This window comes from Patagioenas fasciata, chromosome 14 (genome assembly GCF_037038585.1).
Source record: "Patagioenas fasciata isolate bPatFas1 chromosome 14, bPatFas1.hap1, whole genome shotgun sequence".
Taxonomy (NCBI): domain Eukaryota; kingdom Metazoa; phylum Chordata; class Aves; order Columbiformes; family Columbidae; genus Patagioenas; species Patagioenas fasciata.
The window spans coordinates 139,164-156,913 of NC_092533.1; the positions used below are offsets into that span (position 1 = coordinate 139,164).

The following is a 17,750-nucleotide window of genomic DNA, read 5'->3' on the forward strand; positions in this document are numbered from 1 at the left end:
AGAATGCAAATGGTTTAAAAAACACATCTCATTCATTTTCTTCCATACAAGAGTGCAAATTAAACTTTAAAATAATATACTTATGTTCCCAGCCTATAAGGTACTCTCAGCACCTTTTATATATTTGCATTCACAGCAAAAAATAGAAACAGACTACAAATGAGCGTTCAGCGCCATAAGATAGCCCAAATGCATGATTTCGATCCCTCTTAAGCCATAGTGAAACTGAGGAACGGTGGCAGCCCAGTGATTTACAAATACGTTGCACGTCAGCCCAAGCAGCACGTTTCATCAGTCAATGGCTGTGAAAAAAGGCATGTGTTGCACGTACCAAGAGAGGCGTTTTGTGGGGTCTGTGTTTGCAACAGAGATTGTCTTCACACGCACATCAGAGACGCACCAACCCTGACACTTCAACACAAATACAGGTGCATTTCCAAAAAAATACATGGTCGGCCAGAAACCCTGTGCAATGCTCTGTGCATAATGGAACGGGCAGAGATACAGCGCCCATAACAACAGCCCAGGGCGCCGCTCGGCTGCGCCGCTGCCATCGCACGGAGGCCCAGCCCGGGCGCTGCCGCCGCAGCTTCCGCACATCGCAGCCTGGAAACCTCCTTTGTAACCAGCGGCCCCACCGCGCTGGGCACAGCCACACAATGCCCGCCCGCAGCACGACGGTGCGGGAGCTGCAGGGCTCCCGGCTCGCCGCTGCGGGTGCGCCGGCCACACCTCTGCCTCCATCACCAGCTCCTGCTCGCCCTCCTCTCCATCACCGCCATCTCCAGCTGCAGCTCACGCTCACCCCCTCCGCGCCACCGCGCCACCGCTCCCCCGCTCCGCGCCGCCGCCCTCGCCCAGCCCCTGCAGCCGGCCCAAGTCATCGTTTCGCTCACCGTGCCGCGGCCCGCAGAGAACGCTGAGCGGCGAGGGACGAGCGCGGCGCATCCATCTTCCCGCCGCCGTGGCGGCTCCAGCACCCGGCCCCGGCCCCGGCCCCGCCGCCCCCGCCGCCTCCCGGCCAGGCCTGCGCTGCCGGGCGGGGGTCTGCGCAGGCCCCGCCCCGCCGCAGCGCCGCGCGCACGGCCACCATGGCAACGCCGCGGCGGCGCGGGGACGGCGGAGGCAGCGCCCACGGAGGGGCCGCCAGCGGCGGGAGCCCGACCCCGCACCGCGGGGCTGCCAGGGCGCCGTGCGAGCCGCTCGGGGTGGGCCTGGCGGCGCGGACCCTCCGGCCGGACCCTGGGGACACGAAATACCCGCAGCCCAGGGCGTTCGTGTGGGCGGCAGGGGGGCGTCACCTCACCGCACCTGAAATCGCACCTCAGCCTACAAGCAAGAACAAATTTATTTGAACATGTCTGAAGGGGGTGGCAGGACCACATAAAAAGTAGCATAGGATGCCTTGGGGAATGACCATAGACCCTAGAGGAGGGTGAAGGTGGGTGAGGGAGAAACAAGCATGGGAAAACTGGGGGGGAAGCGAGTGCTGACAGACAGGTAGGAGAGATGCCACCGGCAGCTGGTCACCTACCTTTAGTCTGGTTGACACAACTCATCATCCTAGCGTGTTCTACGCTTTCATTAATTAAACACTATTGGTGCCCGTTCTCTGTATCATTGTGCTCTTCGCTCTGTGTACATACACCTATGTTCCAACGGCAACCCCAACTGGGCCCAGCCAGGTCACAGGAGAACCCCAAACCTGTGGATATCCTCAGTCCAGAGCTGAGACTGAACAAGGCACCCACAGTCTAGACGTGGATACCGAAGAGACCAGAGGAACGGTTCCTGTTTTCAGCAAAGGCATCTAAGGGCACTGTCCTCTTGCTTTTGTTAATCTGTTTGTTTATGATCATGCCCGTAGTACATATGCATACGTATGCATCTTTGAAAGTCACACTTAGCCTTACCGCTTGGATATGGGAACAGGGACAAGCCATCTTCACCAAAATGATCCATTACAGTCCATCCAGTTTCATTTGCTACAGTACATGAGAGCTGCACCATAAAGAAGCCCAAGGACAGCAAGTTAACCATTAGTTTTTTAATTGTTCTATCCCACTGGCTGCTTTTCTACTGAAAGCCAAAACATCTGTCAGATCCACAGCCAGAATGGCAAACAGTTGTCACTCTGGCTACTTGGAATTCCTCCGACCCTTCCATCCTCCAGAGACATGGCACCTATATCTAAGTGTCTCTATCTACTGCTTTAGAGAAACAGCTCCTGTGTAGTTCAAGACCAGGAGAAGTCCTTAAGTAGCCAGGCAGGTAACAGTTTCCAATCTAGACAGCGATGATACCACTAAGAGGTCATCCAAGGAAGTTCAGTAAAGACCAAAGGTAACAGGGCAGAATCACACTTCAAATATATTATAACTCAAGCTGAGAAGCTCTTTGCAATCCCTCAGTTAGGAGCAGCCCTGTGTACTGGGAGATGTCTGCCCTCTGACTGGAACAATTTGGGGAGAAGTGCAGCAGGTTCTCACATCTCAGCATAGGCACTTTCTCAAAGGCCGCACTCTGCCTGTGGGGGCACATCCATCTTCAGCTGGGGCTTCCAATAACTCCTACCCTTCACGCGAATGGAGAAATTTCACTGGAAATAAAGTGGTCCCAAGCCCCATCTGCAATGTCACATTCAGTGCACAGGTTAGAAGTACCAGCATTGTTCATGGTGTTACAGAAGACAGATTGAGTGGGGAGACGCGACGTGTGGGAGTGTTGGTGGCTGACAATGATGCAGGGAGGAAAATGGGAGCAGCAATATCTGTCGATAACGTTTCTCCTTGGTTGCGAAGCTGTAAGATCTGCCGCAGAAGGGCCTTTCCCTCTTCTCTAGTCTGCAAACAATTTGTAAAAAACAAAACAATGTACCTATGGATGGATGGCTCCACGGTCTAACTCAGTATGTATACAGTATAAGTTATAGGACTTCGGCATTCTGTAAGGTTGCAAGATACAATAAACATCCTTATTTCATTTTTCTTCTGCTACTTAAAAGTATTAAGATACACCACCTTTTTTTTTTTAGTCTTTTCTCCTTTTACTCACCAGATTTACATGTTACTTGGGTATTTCAGACAGTGATACCATCAACCACTGAAGCTGGCTGAATATTCCAGCAAAAAGTAGACTGGAGAAGCTTTGAATAAGCTGAATTCAAGTTCTCTAGAGACCCAGACAGCTTTGTTAAGGATAGGCTAAACACCCTGCACTCTTGGCTAGTATCTGTCACCAGGCTGAAGTTAAAAAATCCAAAGTTGTCCACTTACAAATACAGAACATCTCTGAGTACAGAGTCACATCCAAAACCTAAGTAATACAATATCTTCTGTACTGTCTGCACACAGAAGATGAGAAAAAGTTACTTGAGTATCATCACTACACAGCACGTGGAAGTCTGTGAGCATTTAACCACCTTCTCACCACCGAGACTTTCAGCAGCCTTAAGACTGACACATGGAGTCTCAAATTCTTTTATTTACTGAACACCAATGAGACACGGTTCAATTTTACTATCTACACCATATTCCATTATTTTAGTCCATCACGGGCAGCATTGGTAATCAGGTATGTAACACCACCACTCACAATGTGACCTGCATCGCAGACAGCCCTCATTCCTTCAACAAAGGATTTCTTTTACTCTGAGGGGAGCCGACATCAAGATCATCGATCCTTCAGAAAGAAACGCCAAAGACTGCGCAAGTACTCACGTCATTGAACGCACAGCATTGCTGAGCACATGCTGAGGCTTCATCCCAGAGCTTGCACTTGAAGTAGTACTGGGCCAGGTAACGGAAGGCAGTACTGACCTCCACGTGCTCCACTAACTCCTACAGTGAGGGAGGGAAAGCCATCATCTTTGAGTGCCTTCCAAGGTAGTTCTACACCACATTTACCTTTATCACCAAGATATCATCTTACCGAACAGGAATAGATATCCTGGATGTATTTGATGTAGCACTGAGCTGCCTGTTCAGATTCATTCAGCTGTTCGTGCAGCCTAGAAGAGGAGAAAAATGGGCCACTGGAACGAGGCTGTGCTGTCAAAGACCTCCTTCGTCTATGAGAAAGTATCTGCTTAGCCTGACCTGCACTAAGGCCAAGTCTTTTTCCTCAGAATTTGCAAGACATGCACCGTGTGCTGCCCCTCACGGAAAGTGATGATGTAGCTTGAGAACACTGATGTTACCAGGAAGGGAGCCAGTCAGATACTAACTGCTAGAAGCAGTGACAACCCAAGCAGGGACCTTTGCTTATTCTGCTACATTTTAAAGCTTTTAACAGACCTCTGACAGCCTATTCTATTTCCTCTAGTGCTTCTTCCCCTGCTACATCCCAAAAGTCTTTGTAGAGCAGCTTCACTTTCACTTGTCCTTTTCCTTCCCCTTCACTTTTTCCACTTTGTATTACTTTATCCCCACCAAAAATTAGTGCTGATGTCAGAGTGTTTACATTTATTTCACATTTGATCCTTTCCCAATATCACCACCATATACTGGATGGGGCAGGGGGCGGAAGAGGGAAATGTATCTACAATTTTGTATATCATCCACCCTCATGGATTGCTTTAAGGTTCAATACAACACGTACAATTGCCAGCACTGCCTGCTCAAATCACCTCAGGATTCACAGGTCATATGATTCCCTCCAGTTATTCTGAGGGAAACTTAAAGCTAAAGCTGGACACCAGAATTTGCAGTCACTACAGACCTAAAGATTACTTTTGGAGCTGTGTAGTAAATGTTATGCTACCTAACAGCAGTTCCACTTGTTTTACATTTGGTTTTTTATCACCAGGGATCAAAGCGCTGGTTACATTTAACACAATATTGACGGTTCAGTGATAACACATACTCACTTTGCTAGTTTCACCAGTGCCATTTTCTCCACATCTCCCACAGCATAAGCTCTCCAATAGCACTGTCAAGGAACAAAAGTCAGTCAAGCACATCACAAAAATTCTTCCAGCTCATGACTCATGCAAGCAAATTTGAAACAGAAAACTACATGGTTTTTCACCAAAGGAGCATATATCACCTGTGGACAACTCCATCAGCTGCTCTAGTTACAGTGCAGCACAACTTCCCGAATTGTAACTGCCACAGAAATAATTTCAATAAGCTCCTAACACCACACTGTGTGCATTTCCAGTAGGACTAGCAACACAATTCTACTAATTCTACTGCAACTCCACCTCGTGTCCTAGGAGATATCCTGATGTCTTACTCCACATATCAGTTCTCACTTACCTTTTTAGATTCCACCAACTGATTGAGTTTCTCATAGCATTCTCCTAGAGCAACCAGCATACGAGAATCATTTGGTCTGTAAAAGAGTAATTTCTAAACATAGCATAACGGACAGCCAGCTGATCTCAGGGTGGGGGGTGGAAAGAATGTGGAAATCTACATCTGGCAGTGTCTGTCATCTTTTCTTACATAAAACATCACTTACAACTTACACTCCTGACCAGCATTACTCAGCATTTAACTGACAAAGCCTTTGCTAATAGTTAATTAATAAAACTAAAAGGATTTGGAATAGCAAGACTGCACAAATCACATAGCATTGATGTTCTTCTCCCTTCCCCTTCCTTAGCTATTAATAGACGCAACCACATCAGAATGAAGACCGATAAACATGGCTCTGTTCTCAACTCTACCTGAGTTGGTGGGCCCGTCGGTAGTAATAGAGACAGTAAAATGGCATTTTGAGGATTTCATAGGTTTGCCCCAAACCATACCATGCTCTGTAATCTCTTTTGTTCACCTCTATTGCATGCCTGTCGAAGAAAAGGAGATGAACTGGTCAGAAAGCAGTCGGGATCAAAACCAAGACAGAGTTCGGCAAAAGACTAACAAAAAATAGAAGATACCACTTCAATTCTTATGTATGCAAACTCAAACACCATTTTGTGCAGTACATGAGTGATACCTATAAGCCTGGATAGCTGCAGATGTGTTTTTCATTTCCATGTACTCATGTCCCATAAGTGTCCAGGCTCCCAGATAACGAGGATTCAGTTTCAAGGCCCTCTGGAAATAGAGTGCTGCTTTTTCATGCTGGGAACGCAAGCTATAATAATTCCCTAAAGTAAAAGTCACAATATTTAAATAAATTTAAAAGAAACAAACAACACATAACAGAAGTAAGGAAAAAAAGATGGAAGAGGCATTATCTACTACCTCCTAACTTAAGAGTCCTACTAAAGGCAGAACTGATTCAAACCTCAAGAGAGCTAACAACAGCAGTCTGTTCTCCAGTGTTCTGGTCAATCCTTTTCCAGTTGTGCCAATCAATTTATATCCCATCCCGTTGGCCTTAAAACTTATGTCACGTTCTAACATTCATTTCCTGCTCCTGACACACAATTATTTCCATTGGAGTTTCAGGACTACAAAGGGATTATCAAATACCCGAGTGTTCATAGTGATTTCTTCAACTCCTTCGTGCACCGACAGTATTAGAGCAGCTCATTCAGGGAGAACTGCGGGAAAAGGGCACCCTTTCTCATTTGGTCTGCTTTTTAGGCTGCCCGAATCCACATTCACCAAGTGGTTTTGATAGCCTTGCCGGCTGATCGTTTTCACAACTGTTTCTAACATTTCCTCACACAGCCTGTGGACAGCATAATAAGATCATGTAGAAGAGCTGGCTCTCACCAATTACACAGCAGGTCTCAACACGATACTTGTCTATCTCACAGAGATTGTGAGCCAGGTAGCTCAACTCAGGCTTCATGCTCTAGCAAAACAAAGAAATGAAAGCAATGAGAAAAGGAGCATGTTACAATTTCGAAGAAAACCTAGTCATGTAGCAATTGCATTGATTTCATGGAGCTGTGAAGTAGAAGCTGAAAGCTTATATTCAGAGAGGCTAGACAGCACCAGCTGCTCTGCCGTGTTTAACACGCCTGTGATAGATACCAGCATTATGGACAGGCAATGGGAAGAGTGCTTACCCTTACATATAGCAAGTTGGAGAAAGTGTCCATGTTTTCTATCCTGTAAGGATCTTGTTTCCTTAGCTCATTAAAGATGGATAAAGCTTTGTCAATATCTGAAGAAAGAACAGCAGGTAGGAAAACAAGAACCATAAATGTCAAGTTTGCATTAAAAGGCTCGTTCCTACTAGTTAGTAAGTGCCACTGACCTCGGATATTGTGGTAGGCAACAGCAATCTGAGAGATGATGTAAGTGCTTTTGGAAAATCCTGCATCAATGAGACTCTGATACTTCTGCAGAGCCTCCTCTATCAGCTGCAGCTCTGTATAAATGTGTGCAAGAAAGAACTCTTTCATCCACGTGTCTGGCAAGGACAGGAACTTCAACTAGCAAGAACCAAAGAAGAGGGGGAAGAGATGATAATCAGTAGCATTCTAAGAGCCACCTGTGGCAAAGAATCCATTATCTTCCCTCCCATGGTTTAGCAGATGGTCTCGAGGTAGGAGGCTTTCCTGCAATCGCTTTATTAAACCGTAATACCAGCTACAGAAGAGCGGTATTAGGACCAAGATTTAATATCAGGTTCTTCCACAGGAGAGGCTAAATAATACCTATAAATTGGGAATATTGAAACAAGAAAGGAGCATTAAGCTAGCCAGTGTAAAAAGCACTACAAAGTGGACCATACAATTCTATATAGTCACACTCAATCTATACCCACGACTACTGAAACTGCAGAAGAATTGAAGCCATTTCATTTGGTCAATCAGTAAAGAATGGGTCTTCAAATTTGACACCACCCAGCTTCTGCATCAGTCACTGGCCTTGTTTCTCCATTAAATTCAGAAGTCCTTTGAAAGGCTGTACTTTCTTATGTTTGAACATCAATATCACATCAATATTTTTGATGAGCTAGGTGAACAGAATCCAAATAATCTCATCAAAAATGCATTTCCCTTTTTCCACAAATCAGTAAGGCTCTCTTCTGTGCCACCTCTACTTTTTAAAATATTCCACCAGCCAGAACTGACTGAAGAGTGCCAGAAGTGGTCTCATAAAACCCCATGCATGAAGAAGAAAGTGGGGTTTTTAGTTCTATACACAAGCTCAGTTCTTTGATCCTATGCATGGCTTTGTACTTGACAAAGGGAACACCTACATTACTCTTTTAGTTTTAAAGGCAGTGATTCTATAAATCATTTCAGGCCACCAAAAGTGTTGAATAACTGTGGAACTAGTACCAGATTAAGGAAAAAAAAAAAAAAAGGAATATTTTAGGAGAATCTCCTCCATGTGACAAGGCAATAACCCTGCTGGTAACTACTTCAGTGTATGTGAATTAGCCATTTCTTAAACTGCTTTGTGGGTGAATGATAAGAAATCAGCCATGCCTGCATAAAGATTCTCAAACTACAGCATGGCAAGTAATCGAAGAAAGAGACTTTAACAACATATTTTACAATCTTAGATTGCCTTGCTTGATAGAGTCTCACAGAAATAAAGTAGTAGGCGACATCAATTTTGGGGCAACTGAATCAAGTTAAACTCCAGAATTTGTTACCACATCTTAATATCTCCCAAGTTTTACCATCTCTTTATCTGTAATCAAGTTGCAAAGTTCCAGCCAGGCCCCCCAGTGCAAAGGTAAGACATGGGCAGCTTCAACAAACACATCTATTGCTTCTTTCACCAGGTCCAGCTTCCGCAGCACAACACCGTACCTGTAAAGAATGTTATCAAGTTAATCAGAAATTAAAACCCTGCATATCCACACAGATACACATGAATATGTTAGAAATCCATGCGGACACTCACAGATAAAGGCCAAATCCATCCAGTTCCTGTGCCTTGTGTTTCTTGCTGAGCTCAACTCTCAATTCCCGTAGAGCTTCATTTTTCACCTGTCCCTTTTCCAGAGGTCCTGCATGAAGAGAAAGTCAAACAGCTTTCAGTAAAGAGTCGTACCACAGCAATTACAAAGTGTAGGGTATATTCAGAATCATCACTGACATCACCTAGATGCTTCCCAGCCTGTGATTATTTTCCTCTTTTTAAAAGAAAATCACTTAGTCTGATCACCTGCTTTAAGAGAAGAATTAATAAATGAAAATCTGTAACCTTTATCAAGCCAATGAACTGAGAGAGAATTAAAGAAATAATGTTACAGCACACTGCTACCCAAAAATTGAGGGGAAAGGCATAAATCCAAGATAATTTACATCAAGAGGCACTACTGGAAGTTTCATTATATTGTCTCGTGTTTCTTGACACCAGAGACTTACCCAAACTATCCACTGTCTCATCATCCTTCTTCTTCTCCCCCGACTGTCCAAAAGAGAGGAAAACTAAGATTACACTACAGCAGCATATTCCTTATGTTTACTGCAATGCTAGCAGCAGCATGTAAACTAAGTTTGCACAAACATCACAGTTCTCAAAACACCTCATCTCCCTCCCCCTAAACACAACTGGGATTTCCAGGTGGTCATTTGGAACAAATAGGCAAAAAATACGGTATGCCAGGGAGGGGTGGGATGCAGAGGAGTCCAGTGCTAAAAGGCACTGAACCTTCTGTCTTACCAGGTATCTCGAATACATATACAAGAAGTAGGCTTTCTGGCTCTTGCAGCCCCGTAGAAAATAGGCGGCCCTGTCATATTCCTTCAGATCAAAGTAAGACTTGGCTAACGTATAGGCATCCAGATCACGAGCATCCTCCTGCAGGGATACAGAAGAGTTTTAAGATCTCAGAAGTTCTGACATGCTTTAGGAAACTCATCTAGTTACAAATGTATCTATAAAGTTGCTCTGAAAGCTAAAAATATAGGGTACTCATCCTCAAAGATGGTTTGAGTACAATCAGAAAATCCTCTCCACTCCCTTCAGCGATCAGATTCCTAGTGCTCAAATGAGCATAGACTAGTTTGAAACATTTAAAATAAACGAGTTTCCAGAAAACAAATTGTGGCAAGCCACCAGAGACCATGAACTAGCTGTTAAATGAGTAGAAATGACTGTAAATAAGAAACCTAATGAGAAATTCCATCTCAAACAATATTAACTCCTAACTTAAACGCAAACATTTCCTTGGTAACTGTCCTGAAATGCACTTAATGTTTTCGTTCCTGTAATTTAACAAAACAGGCATATACCTAAAAGTTTTAGTGTACACCTGCCGAAGCGGGGATGGCGATACACTTCTTTCTCTGGTGTCCCAAGGAGCAAAAGTTTAATGGCACAAAATTACTGATATTACAACAAATTTTGGGCTTAGCAAGGATAAACAAGAAGTAACACGATTTCAAATTTTGCTTACAGAGTATCTCATTTAGAGCACAGCAAGCAGTAAAATGGAATGCTTTCAACTGGGAAAGCACATTAAGCTCCGTTAAATATGGAATGGGAGGGAACTTCACAGCATCATACACCAGCCAGAACCCAGAGCAGCTCCTGCCCGGCGTTTCCAAACGGGCCGCTGCGGCGTTTGTGCTCAGCAGCGCGGGGAGATGGACCGGCAGCCCTGCCAGCCGAACGGCCGCGCCTTCTGCAGGGCACAGCCGCTTCCCCGCCGCCAGCACCGGCCGGGCCCCTCCCCGCGGCCGTACCTCGGTGAGCGCGGGCGGCGGCGGCAGCTCACTCAGCGGCAGCGGCTCCAGGGCGAACGCCAGCTCGGAGGCCCTGAGAGGAGAGAGACCCGTGAGCGCGGGCCGGGGCCGGGGCCGGGGCCGGGGCCGGGGCCGGGGCCGGGGCCGGGGCCGGGGCCGGGGCCGGGGCCGGGGCCGGGGCCGGGGCCGGGGCCGGGGCCGGCCGCGGTGCTCACCACTTCCCGCTGTGCTGCAGGCCCCGCTCGCGGCTCCGCTCCGCCACGCTCAGCAGCTGCTTCTTGATCTCCCGCAGGTCCGAGAAGCCCCCGCTCCCCAGCCCCGCGGTCGCCATCCCGCCGTGTGCCTCCTAGCCAATCACAGCGCCGCACACTGAGCGCGCTTCCGCTCTCTAGACGCAGCCTTCTGGTTGGATGAGCTCGGGAAGCCTCGCTCCCAATCACAGCAGGCACGCCAAAGTCTTGAGGTCTGATTGGCCAGTTGTGGCGGAGGCGCGTTCTCACCGGTAGCGGCCTCAGCCGGGGCCCCCTCGGCGCCGCGCTCTCCTCCGCTGCTGGAAGTGTCTCCTCTGGTAGCCGTGAGGGGCAAGGACAGCAGAACAAGGTGCTTTGAGAAAGGCTGAACACGAGGGTTCCCAATGCACCAAACTGCTTATCTTGGCGCTATCCTTCTTAGCTTTGCCTTTTTAAGTAGTTTTCACCCGCTTTTTGCTTGCTGTCAGAAGGTTATTAACTGTTTGGGCTTTGTGCCTTTCCACTGAGATATATAGTTACCCGTCTTTAACAGGTGTGTACTTCTGAGGTGATGAAGGTAATGTTTGTTGAGACTACAGAATGAAGAGAAAGAAGGCCTAGAGAAATCCTCACAGCATCCTCACAGCTAAATTGAGGAGGTGTGGTCTAGACAATAGAGTAGTGGGTCTAGTCAACACAAAATGCCTGACTTGTTCCTTCTCTCCTTGCCCTGTCCCAAAACACAGATGAAAAGAGACTCAGAATATTTTTTTCCTCAAGATAAATTGTTGTTGTCCTTACAGTCTCTTTTGTGTTCTCTGGAGTTCACCTGTTAGAGTGGGCTGTTCTCCTAAATTTTGTATTTGATAGCTGGTTGATAATTACACTGTTCTAATTTAAGGTTGTTCAGTTTTACAAGAATCCAATGAGTGATTTCGTGTGTGTGTGAGGACCGTGAAGTGATTTTGTCAGTCTGTTTATCTCCAGTTTTTGGCCCACTGGGTATTGCGTGCTGTTTTCCTGACTGGAATTTGTAGCAATATGTCTGAAGTGCTCTATGAGATTTCAGTAAGAAATACGGAACCTTCTGCAAAAAAGTGCCACTTATTTGGATGCTTGCTTAAATCTGGGCAAAATACTCTTTATGTCAGGTTCCTGCCGTGTGCCACCTGGGCAGGAATGCCCCAGCTGTTTGCATGAAGCAGCTTGGGCAGGTCTGACATTCTGAGCTGTTCAGTGAGAAGACAGGTTTACTTTTTGGTCCACAACCAGGTAGCTTTGAGTGTGTGAGTAGCTGTCACTGCAGTAGTTCACCAGCCTCTGAACTTGTTATTTGTGCTTCCAACTCTTCAGCAAAAGGTGGCGCTTTGGGCTCTTCCTTGAAGCAGCAGTAAGAGAGGAAAGGGTACTTAATCATGGCTAAGAGTTCAATAATTCAATTTCTCAAGACTTGCTTCATAATGAGAACTCATAATTCTTCCTGTCATGCCACTGTGTAATAGATGCATCTTTTAAGTGACACCCAGGTCTGGCTTTTAGAGCAGGGGACTAATTAAATCCTCTGTGCATGAAAACTGATAATATCTTAGGGCGATACAGATTAATTTGGCTGTACTAACTGGGTTCTGTTGGAAGAGCAGGACTTTGTTCAGCATGTCATTGCGCAGCTGCCTGGATGACACTGTCTCTAGTCCCCCATGGAAACATGGTGACAAAAACAGTGAAGGTCTGTGTGCGAGGGGGAATTACGTCCACCATAGAAGTGGGCTGTGTCCATACTGTTACTTTAAAAGGATTGGGTCTTTTTTTCAAAGTTAAAAATCTTGCTCAATGAAGTCTGATGTAAGCAGCCTTTATCAAGTCTTGCCAATACAGGGAATTCAATCTGTTGACAGAGAGAATCCAGACTTCTGTGTTATCTGAATTCAACTTCTTCATTGTGATGCTATCAAACTGTGCATTTTGACTCATTTAAAAATCAGCTATGATTACAGGTTCTTGTATAATTTTACACTGAGAAATTTGAGGTAATAAGAATTCTTTCCTGCTATTGCTTGTATTCTCTATTTAGCACAGTTAATGCGCCTCTTGCTTTTGCTCGTTGTACAGTCTGCCAGGACATCATTAAGATTAGCGCTTGGAAACCATGTGACCCTAAGATGTGAGGGAAGCCATTTATACTTGATTTACATCAAGACTGAAGAATAAATTCTCACAAACTGTGGATAGTTTCAAAATAAAGGAGATTGCCTGTCAGAAGTGAAAAAGCTTGCCCAGAAATTTGTATCAGCTCTGTGACACAGTTATTGAGTTCCTGAATGTGGAATTGCTTTTATTTATGTAAGGGGACTCTTGTCAAACTTCTAATCCCATGGCGACAAGCTTTTATTTCAGATATTCTTTATATTTCTTCTTTCTAATAGTGTTCTTCTGGAAGTGAGAGTTATATTTCTGTCTGGACTGTGTATGTATGCTATGTTACCCCTCTTCAAGTCACCTTTGGTTTAAAAAAAAAAAAATAGTATGAATCTGCTTAAACTGTGTATCCTATAATGGGGTTTTGGATACTTGAATTGTGTTATTTCGAGGGAAATTTGAAGGTAACTTCTTCAGAACTACAAACTTTGGAATGTATGCATACTTATATAACTATTCTGTCCACGCAGTTGTCAAGATGTTTCTCATTCTTCAAGAACAGGGCACAGGTTACCAGATAATACCATTTCACGGACTGCTGCTAACAGTGATGTAATTTCTGTGTCTTGAAAAATTATACCTCAGAAGGTCTTAGTGTGACAATAGCACATTTCTAAAGAGAATTCTTTCTCTGCTATAAAATGAGAACTTGTTAGATACTTGCCATATTTTTGTAACTATTTTGAGCAGAGTTCAGAAGGCGTTTGTTTGATCGAACCTTCTATGATGTATTCTATTTGGTTGGTGCAAAAATAATTGCGTTGGGACTGTGAATGTGAAGTCATTATAACTAGGCTCAAACCCATGAAAGCAAAAAGTATCCCTGCTCCAAAGGAAGAACTGGATTTTCCTGTGAGCAATGCAGTGTAGCATAATGAAAAAAGTGTCTCTAAGTAATATAATGGAGTATTGCTGGTTATTTGTGTTGCTGCTGTTATGTAAAGGGTGGTGCTGGAACAACAATGTCAGAACAGGTAGTGGCAGGTATGAGTTTACAGTAAATTGTCTTTTTTGGAAGTAAAGAGATAGAAAACCATCTTGTAACCCAGAAGCTACCATGAGAGTGTTAGAACTATTGTATTCTTCATTTGCAGTATGTGCAGAATTGCCATGGGGAATATTTTGAAGTTGAATAACGTGTTAAGATGCAGTTTGGAAAGCTTCTTCAGCTTTCAGTGGTAATAATAACTTCCTGGGCATCTGAAATCATTTCTGCTTTGATTCACAGCAGGTAGGTGTTCTTCTTTCTGTATTCTTTATTGTCTGCTTTCCTGCTTCAAAACTGAATTCCAGGAAATCTGCCTGTGACTCAAGTAATACAGCATTATGACATCAGAGTAGGCTTTTGTGTATTGTCAGTAATGTCTTTTTTCTCTCTCTTGCTCAGATCTGAATTGTTTTCATGGGAGGTTAATTGAGATGAGGTGACATAAAATACCCCTGAGGACCCTGGAGTCATGCAGCAAAAGTGTTTATTGTGCCTGAATCACTTCTTTATATCTGAGAAGTCCATTGACTCATGCCATATGTTTTTTGTTTTGAAGAGATTTTATTTAATTGCAGCTTCTGATGAGCTTGAATGTAGTATCTGCTATGCATGCATAATTAGCCCAGGTGCTCTGAGGAAACCAACATGCACCATCTGCTTAGCATATTGCCCACTGAGACCCCTAGGTATCACAGTGAAACTGTGAAGAACTATGCCGATTCTGAAGGGTTCTGTTATTCAAGAGCCTTCAGATTGTTGCTAAACTGCAGTTCCTGAGTTATGGGAGAAGAGACTTGCTCCCATTTCAAGATACCAAGACAATTGTTTTAACCAGTCTTCAAAAATTATGGTTAGGCTGAATTGTAAAACTATGTTAGTTTGATTGGATTGCATTTAGTGTGCTGCTATGCATCCTAGAAGTCACTGAGGAGAAGAGAGGCTGGAGACAATATTCTGAGTGGTGGTCTTAATCTTGCAGGTGAGCAGGAGGAATCTGTGACTATTAAGAGCCCCGTCAGCACAGAGACGCTGCAGTCTGTGGTTCCACCAGCACTGCCCTCTGACCCGAGTCTGCTCTGTATGCTGAAAAGGTTAGTCCTATACCTTCCGTCCTTGTTTTGACACTAGTGATTGTACATCTAGATGTTAATGAAAACTAATTGGGCGGAAAATCCATTCATGAGGCCACTGGAGTCAACATAAGAGTGAGGGAATTGAATGTGGGAAGGCAGAACTGCCCCTTTCATTATTGCCCAAAGTTCATACTGGAAGAAGTAGAAGCTATTGATATGCAACTATTTTTATTTTTCTTCCCTCCCCCTAGGAACGGAGCATGGAAATAAAATAGCAGCCAAAGCTGTTGGTGGTTTCCTTACGCATCAGAGCTTTGTTACTGAGCACGTCAGTTCAGATTTCTAATGTCAGGAGATTCTTACAAGTTCTTTCTGTAAATCTTTATTTATATTTGGTCTGTCTGGGCATTTTTTCCCCCTTTTTCACTATACTTACTCTCCATTTGAGAAAAGAGGTTAATGTTTTATGATTATCTCCAAGGTGGGAGACCCCCACCATTTCTCTGGGTAACCTCTGCAGTGCTCGATCACCCTCACAGTAAAAAAGTGTTTCCTGATGTTCAGAGAGAACGTCCTGCGTTTCAGTTTGTGCCCATTGCCTCTTGTCCTGTCACTGTACACCACTGAGAAGAGTTTGGCTCCATCCTCTTTGCACCTGCCCTTGGAGTATTTATACACATTGATAAGATCCACCAGAGCCTTCTCCAGGCTGGACAGTCCCAGCTCTCTCAGCCTTGCCCCATATGACAGGTGCTCCAGGGCCATCATCATCCTTGTGGCCCTTTCTGGGACTCTGTCCGGTATGTCTGTGTCTCTCCTGCACTGGAGAGCCCAGCACTGGGCCCAGCCCTCCAGGTGTGGGCTCCCCAGCACTGAGCAGAGGGGACGGGTCCCATCCTGACCTGCCTGATGCAGCCCTCTGTGCGGCCAGGGCACGGCGCTGGCTCCTGGCAGCTCTCTGTCCACCAGGGCTCCGGGTCCTCTTCTGCAAAGCAGCTTTCCAGCTGGGTGGCCCCCAGCATATAGTGGTGCAAGTATTAAAGTAATTTTCTTTCTGCTTTAGGGGCTTGATATTTTTTTTTTAATTTTTTTTTTAGCAGGCTAAGTTCTCCTATATCAGTGATAAAATTAATTAACTTCCTAGTATAGTTGTGGTGACTCCTCAGATTTCACCAGAACTTAATGATTTGTAAGCCGTGCTCAAGAGAAGAATTTCTGAGGATGTTGTGAATATCCAAGTAAACAGCAACACTATATTACAGGGATTTTATTACCTGTGCTAACCAGGTTAAAATTCCTAGCTTGTTAACAGGGCTGTACCGATTTGGATGGAAGATAAGTAGCACACATGTAGGTTTCTACCATGTTGATGAATTGCTGCAAAAGTGGTTTCTGCTGCCACTGGATCTGATACAAATGCAAAATTTATTTCCTCTATGTAACAGCAGATTATACTAGACATCCTAAGGAAAATGAAGTTAAATATTACTAAAGTATGTTCTGCACATAATTGACTTTATTTTCTTTAATTGAGAGTGATACCGTTCTGAAACACAATTTAGTACATCTAACTTGTGTGGTGCTAGCTGCATTATGGTGGATTAGAAAGGCTGAGAAACCCGGTAGTGACTTCTATGATTTAGCTTGTTTCTGGTTAGTTCTCCACAGGTCAACAGAAATTGGGGTTTTAAGTACCTTCAGTTTAACTGGTGGTTTAACTTGAGCACTGGTATGTTGAGTGTTAGCTCGAGCCATTGAAGTACTTCATTTAATAATTTATGTAATCCATGCTTTTAAAGTGTTTCTGAGAGTTTTTTGTGAACCGCGTCTAGATGCCCAGGTTGTTAAACATATATACAGAATATGTCTCTTCTCCTCCCTTTTAAGAGCAAGACATATGAAAACCCCACACACCCCACTAGATCAATATAATGGAGATGCAATATAGGGGAATTTGTAGGCATGTTTTTAATGAAAGTAGATTACATTGTTTTTCTTATCATTGTGAAAAGTTAGGATCACTCCCGATCATCATGGGGTGCATCTTGAAATACAACATTATAAAAATTCCTGGTAACAGTCTTAGTTCAGGATAGGAAAATATTACCTTATATAGGTTTACTGCTAGAGGTATATGATGTACTGCTTATTCTTACTCTGTCTTATTAGGTGCTGACAAGATGTGGAAGAACTTTCATGGTACTTGACACCTTCTCTTTCCAGGCTGCCTAGGGGCATTTGGTCAGATGACTGGTAATCATTAAGTCAATAGTGATTTATACTATTACTGCATCTCCTCTGGAGCATATCCCTTCCTCTGCTGAAGGGCGACAGTCCTCTCATCTGTTCTAACTAAAACAGGTTAGCTTAAATCACCATGCTGTTTCAGTGGACTGAAGGATACTCATGTTTTAAAATAGCACTTCCCATAGTGCTATTCTGCTGTCGTGATAGATAAGTAAGAAGGTTCTATATTCAAAGCCAAAGAGGAGGCTTGTTGTGCTCCCTGAACCAATGCTTTCTGCCTAGCTGAAAACTGAAACTAAATCAAGTGCACGTATTCCTGCTTAGTAAATTGAATTTTTTCTGGTAGTTTCACTTCAAGGAATGTTGGTGTCCTGTTCTACTTCAAACTCTTGGCCACTCTAAACAAGTAAAAAGAGGTCTGTTGGTACCTAGTTCACATAATTAATTCAGTTCTATAG

At 44.4% G+C, this 17,750-nt stretch overlaps 2 protein-coding genes and 1 long non-coding RNA gene across 6 annotated transcripts in view; 1 reads left to right on the top strand and 2 right to left on the bottom strand.

The window, feature by feature from the left end:
• Positions 1–1,644, bottom strand: part of JAKMIP2 (janus kinase and microtubule interacting protein 2) — a 42,364-nt gene extending 40,720 nt beyond the window's left edge. For 2 of the 3 annotated variants that reach the window (XM_065848958.2, XM_065848961.2), the window contains exon 1: positions 897–1,014. The gene's annotated coding sequence lies outside the window, so the exon portion shown is untranslated. Of the gene's footprint in view, positions 1–896; positions 1,015–1,534 lie in introns of those variants that run through there. The other variant, XM_071814579.1, reaches the window with a different exon arrangement.
• Positions 1,645–2,032: 388 nt separating this feature from the next.
• CDC23 (cell division cycle 23) lies at positions 2,033–10,913 on the bottom strand. Of its 2 annotated transcripts, XM_065848963.1 has the most exons (16): positions 10,774–10,913; positions 10,559–10,631; positions 9,534–9,671; positions 9,236–9,278; positions 8,769–8,874; positions 8,542–8,674; positions 7,162–7,339; positions 6,971–7,068; positions 6,672–6,753; positions 5,944–6,097; positions 5,672–5,791; positions 5,259–5,334; positions 4,868–4,929; positions 3,931–4,009; positions 3,720–3,839; positions 2,033–2,843 (listed from the first exon to the last, which is right to left on the bottom strand). In XM_065848963.1, the coding sequence occupies exons 1-16, from the start codon at positions 10,887–10,889 to the stop codon at positions 2,673–2,675; spliced, it is 1,749 nt and encodes a 582-aa protein (XP_065705035.1). In that variant the 5' UTR covers positions 10,890–10,913; the 3' UTR covers positions 2,033–2,672. The 2 variants fall into 2 exon arrangements, with proteins under 2 accessions (XP_065705035.1, XP_071670681.1); XM_071814580.1 differs by lacking the exons at positions 10,559–10,631; positions 10,774–10,913 and adding an exon at positions 10,270–10,483.
• A 175-nt stretch (positions 10,914–11,088) lies between these two features.
• Positions 11,089–17,750, top strand: part of LOC136107996 (uncharacterized) — a 31,512-nt gene continuing 24,850 nt past the window's right edge. Inside the window, exons 1-3 of the long non-coding RNA XR_010652347.2 lie at positions 11,089–11,341; positions 14,079–14,215; positions 14,952–15,063. This is a non-coding gene — a long non-coding RNA (uncharacterized lncRNA). The remainder of the gene's footprint in view (positions 11,342–14,078; positions 14,216–14,951; positions 15,064–17,750) is intronic.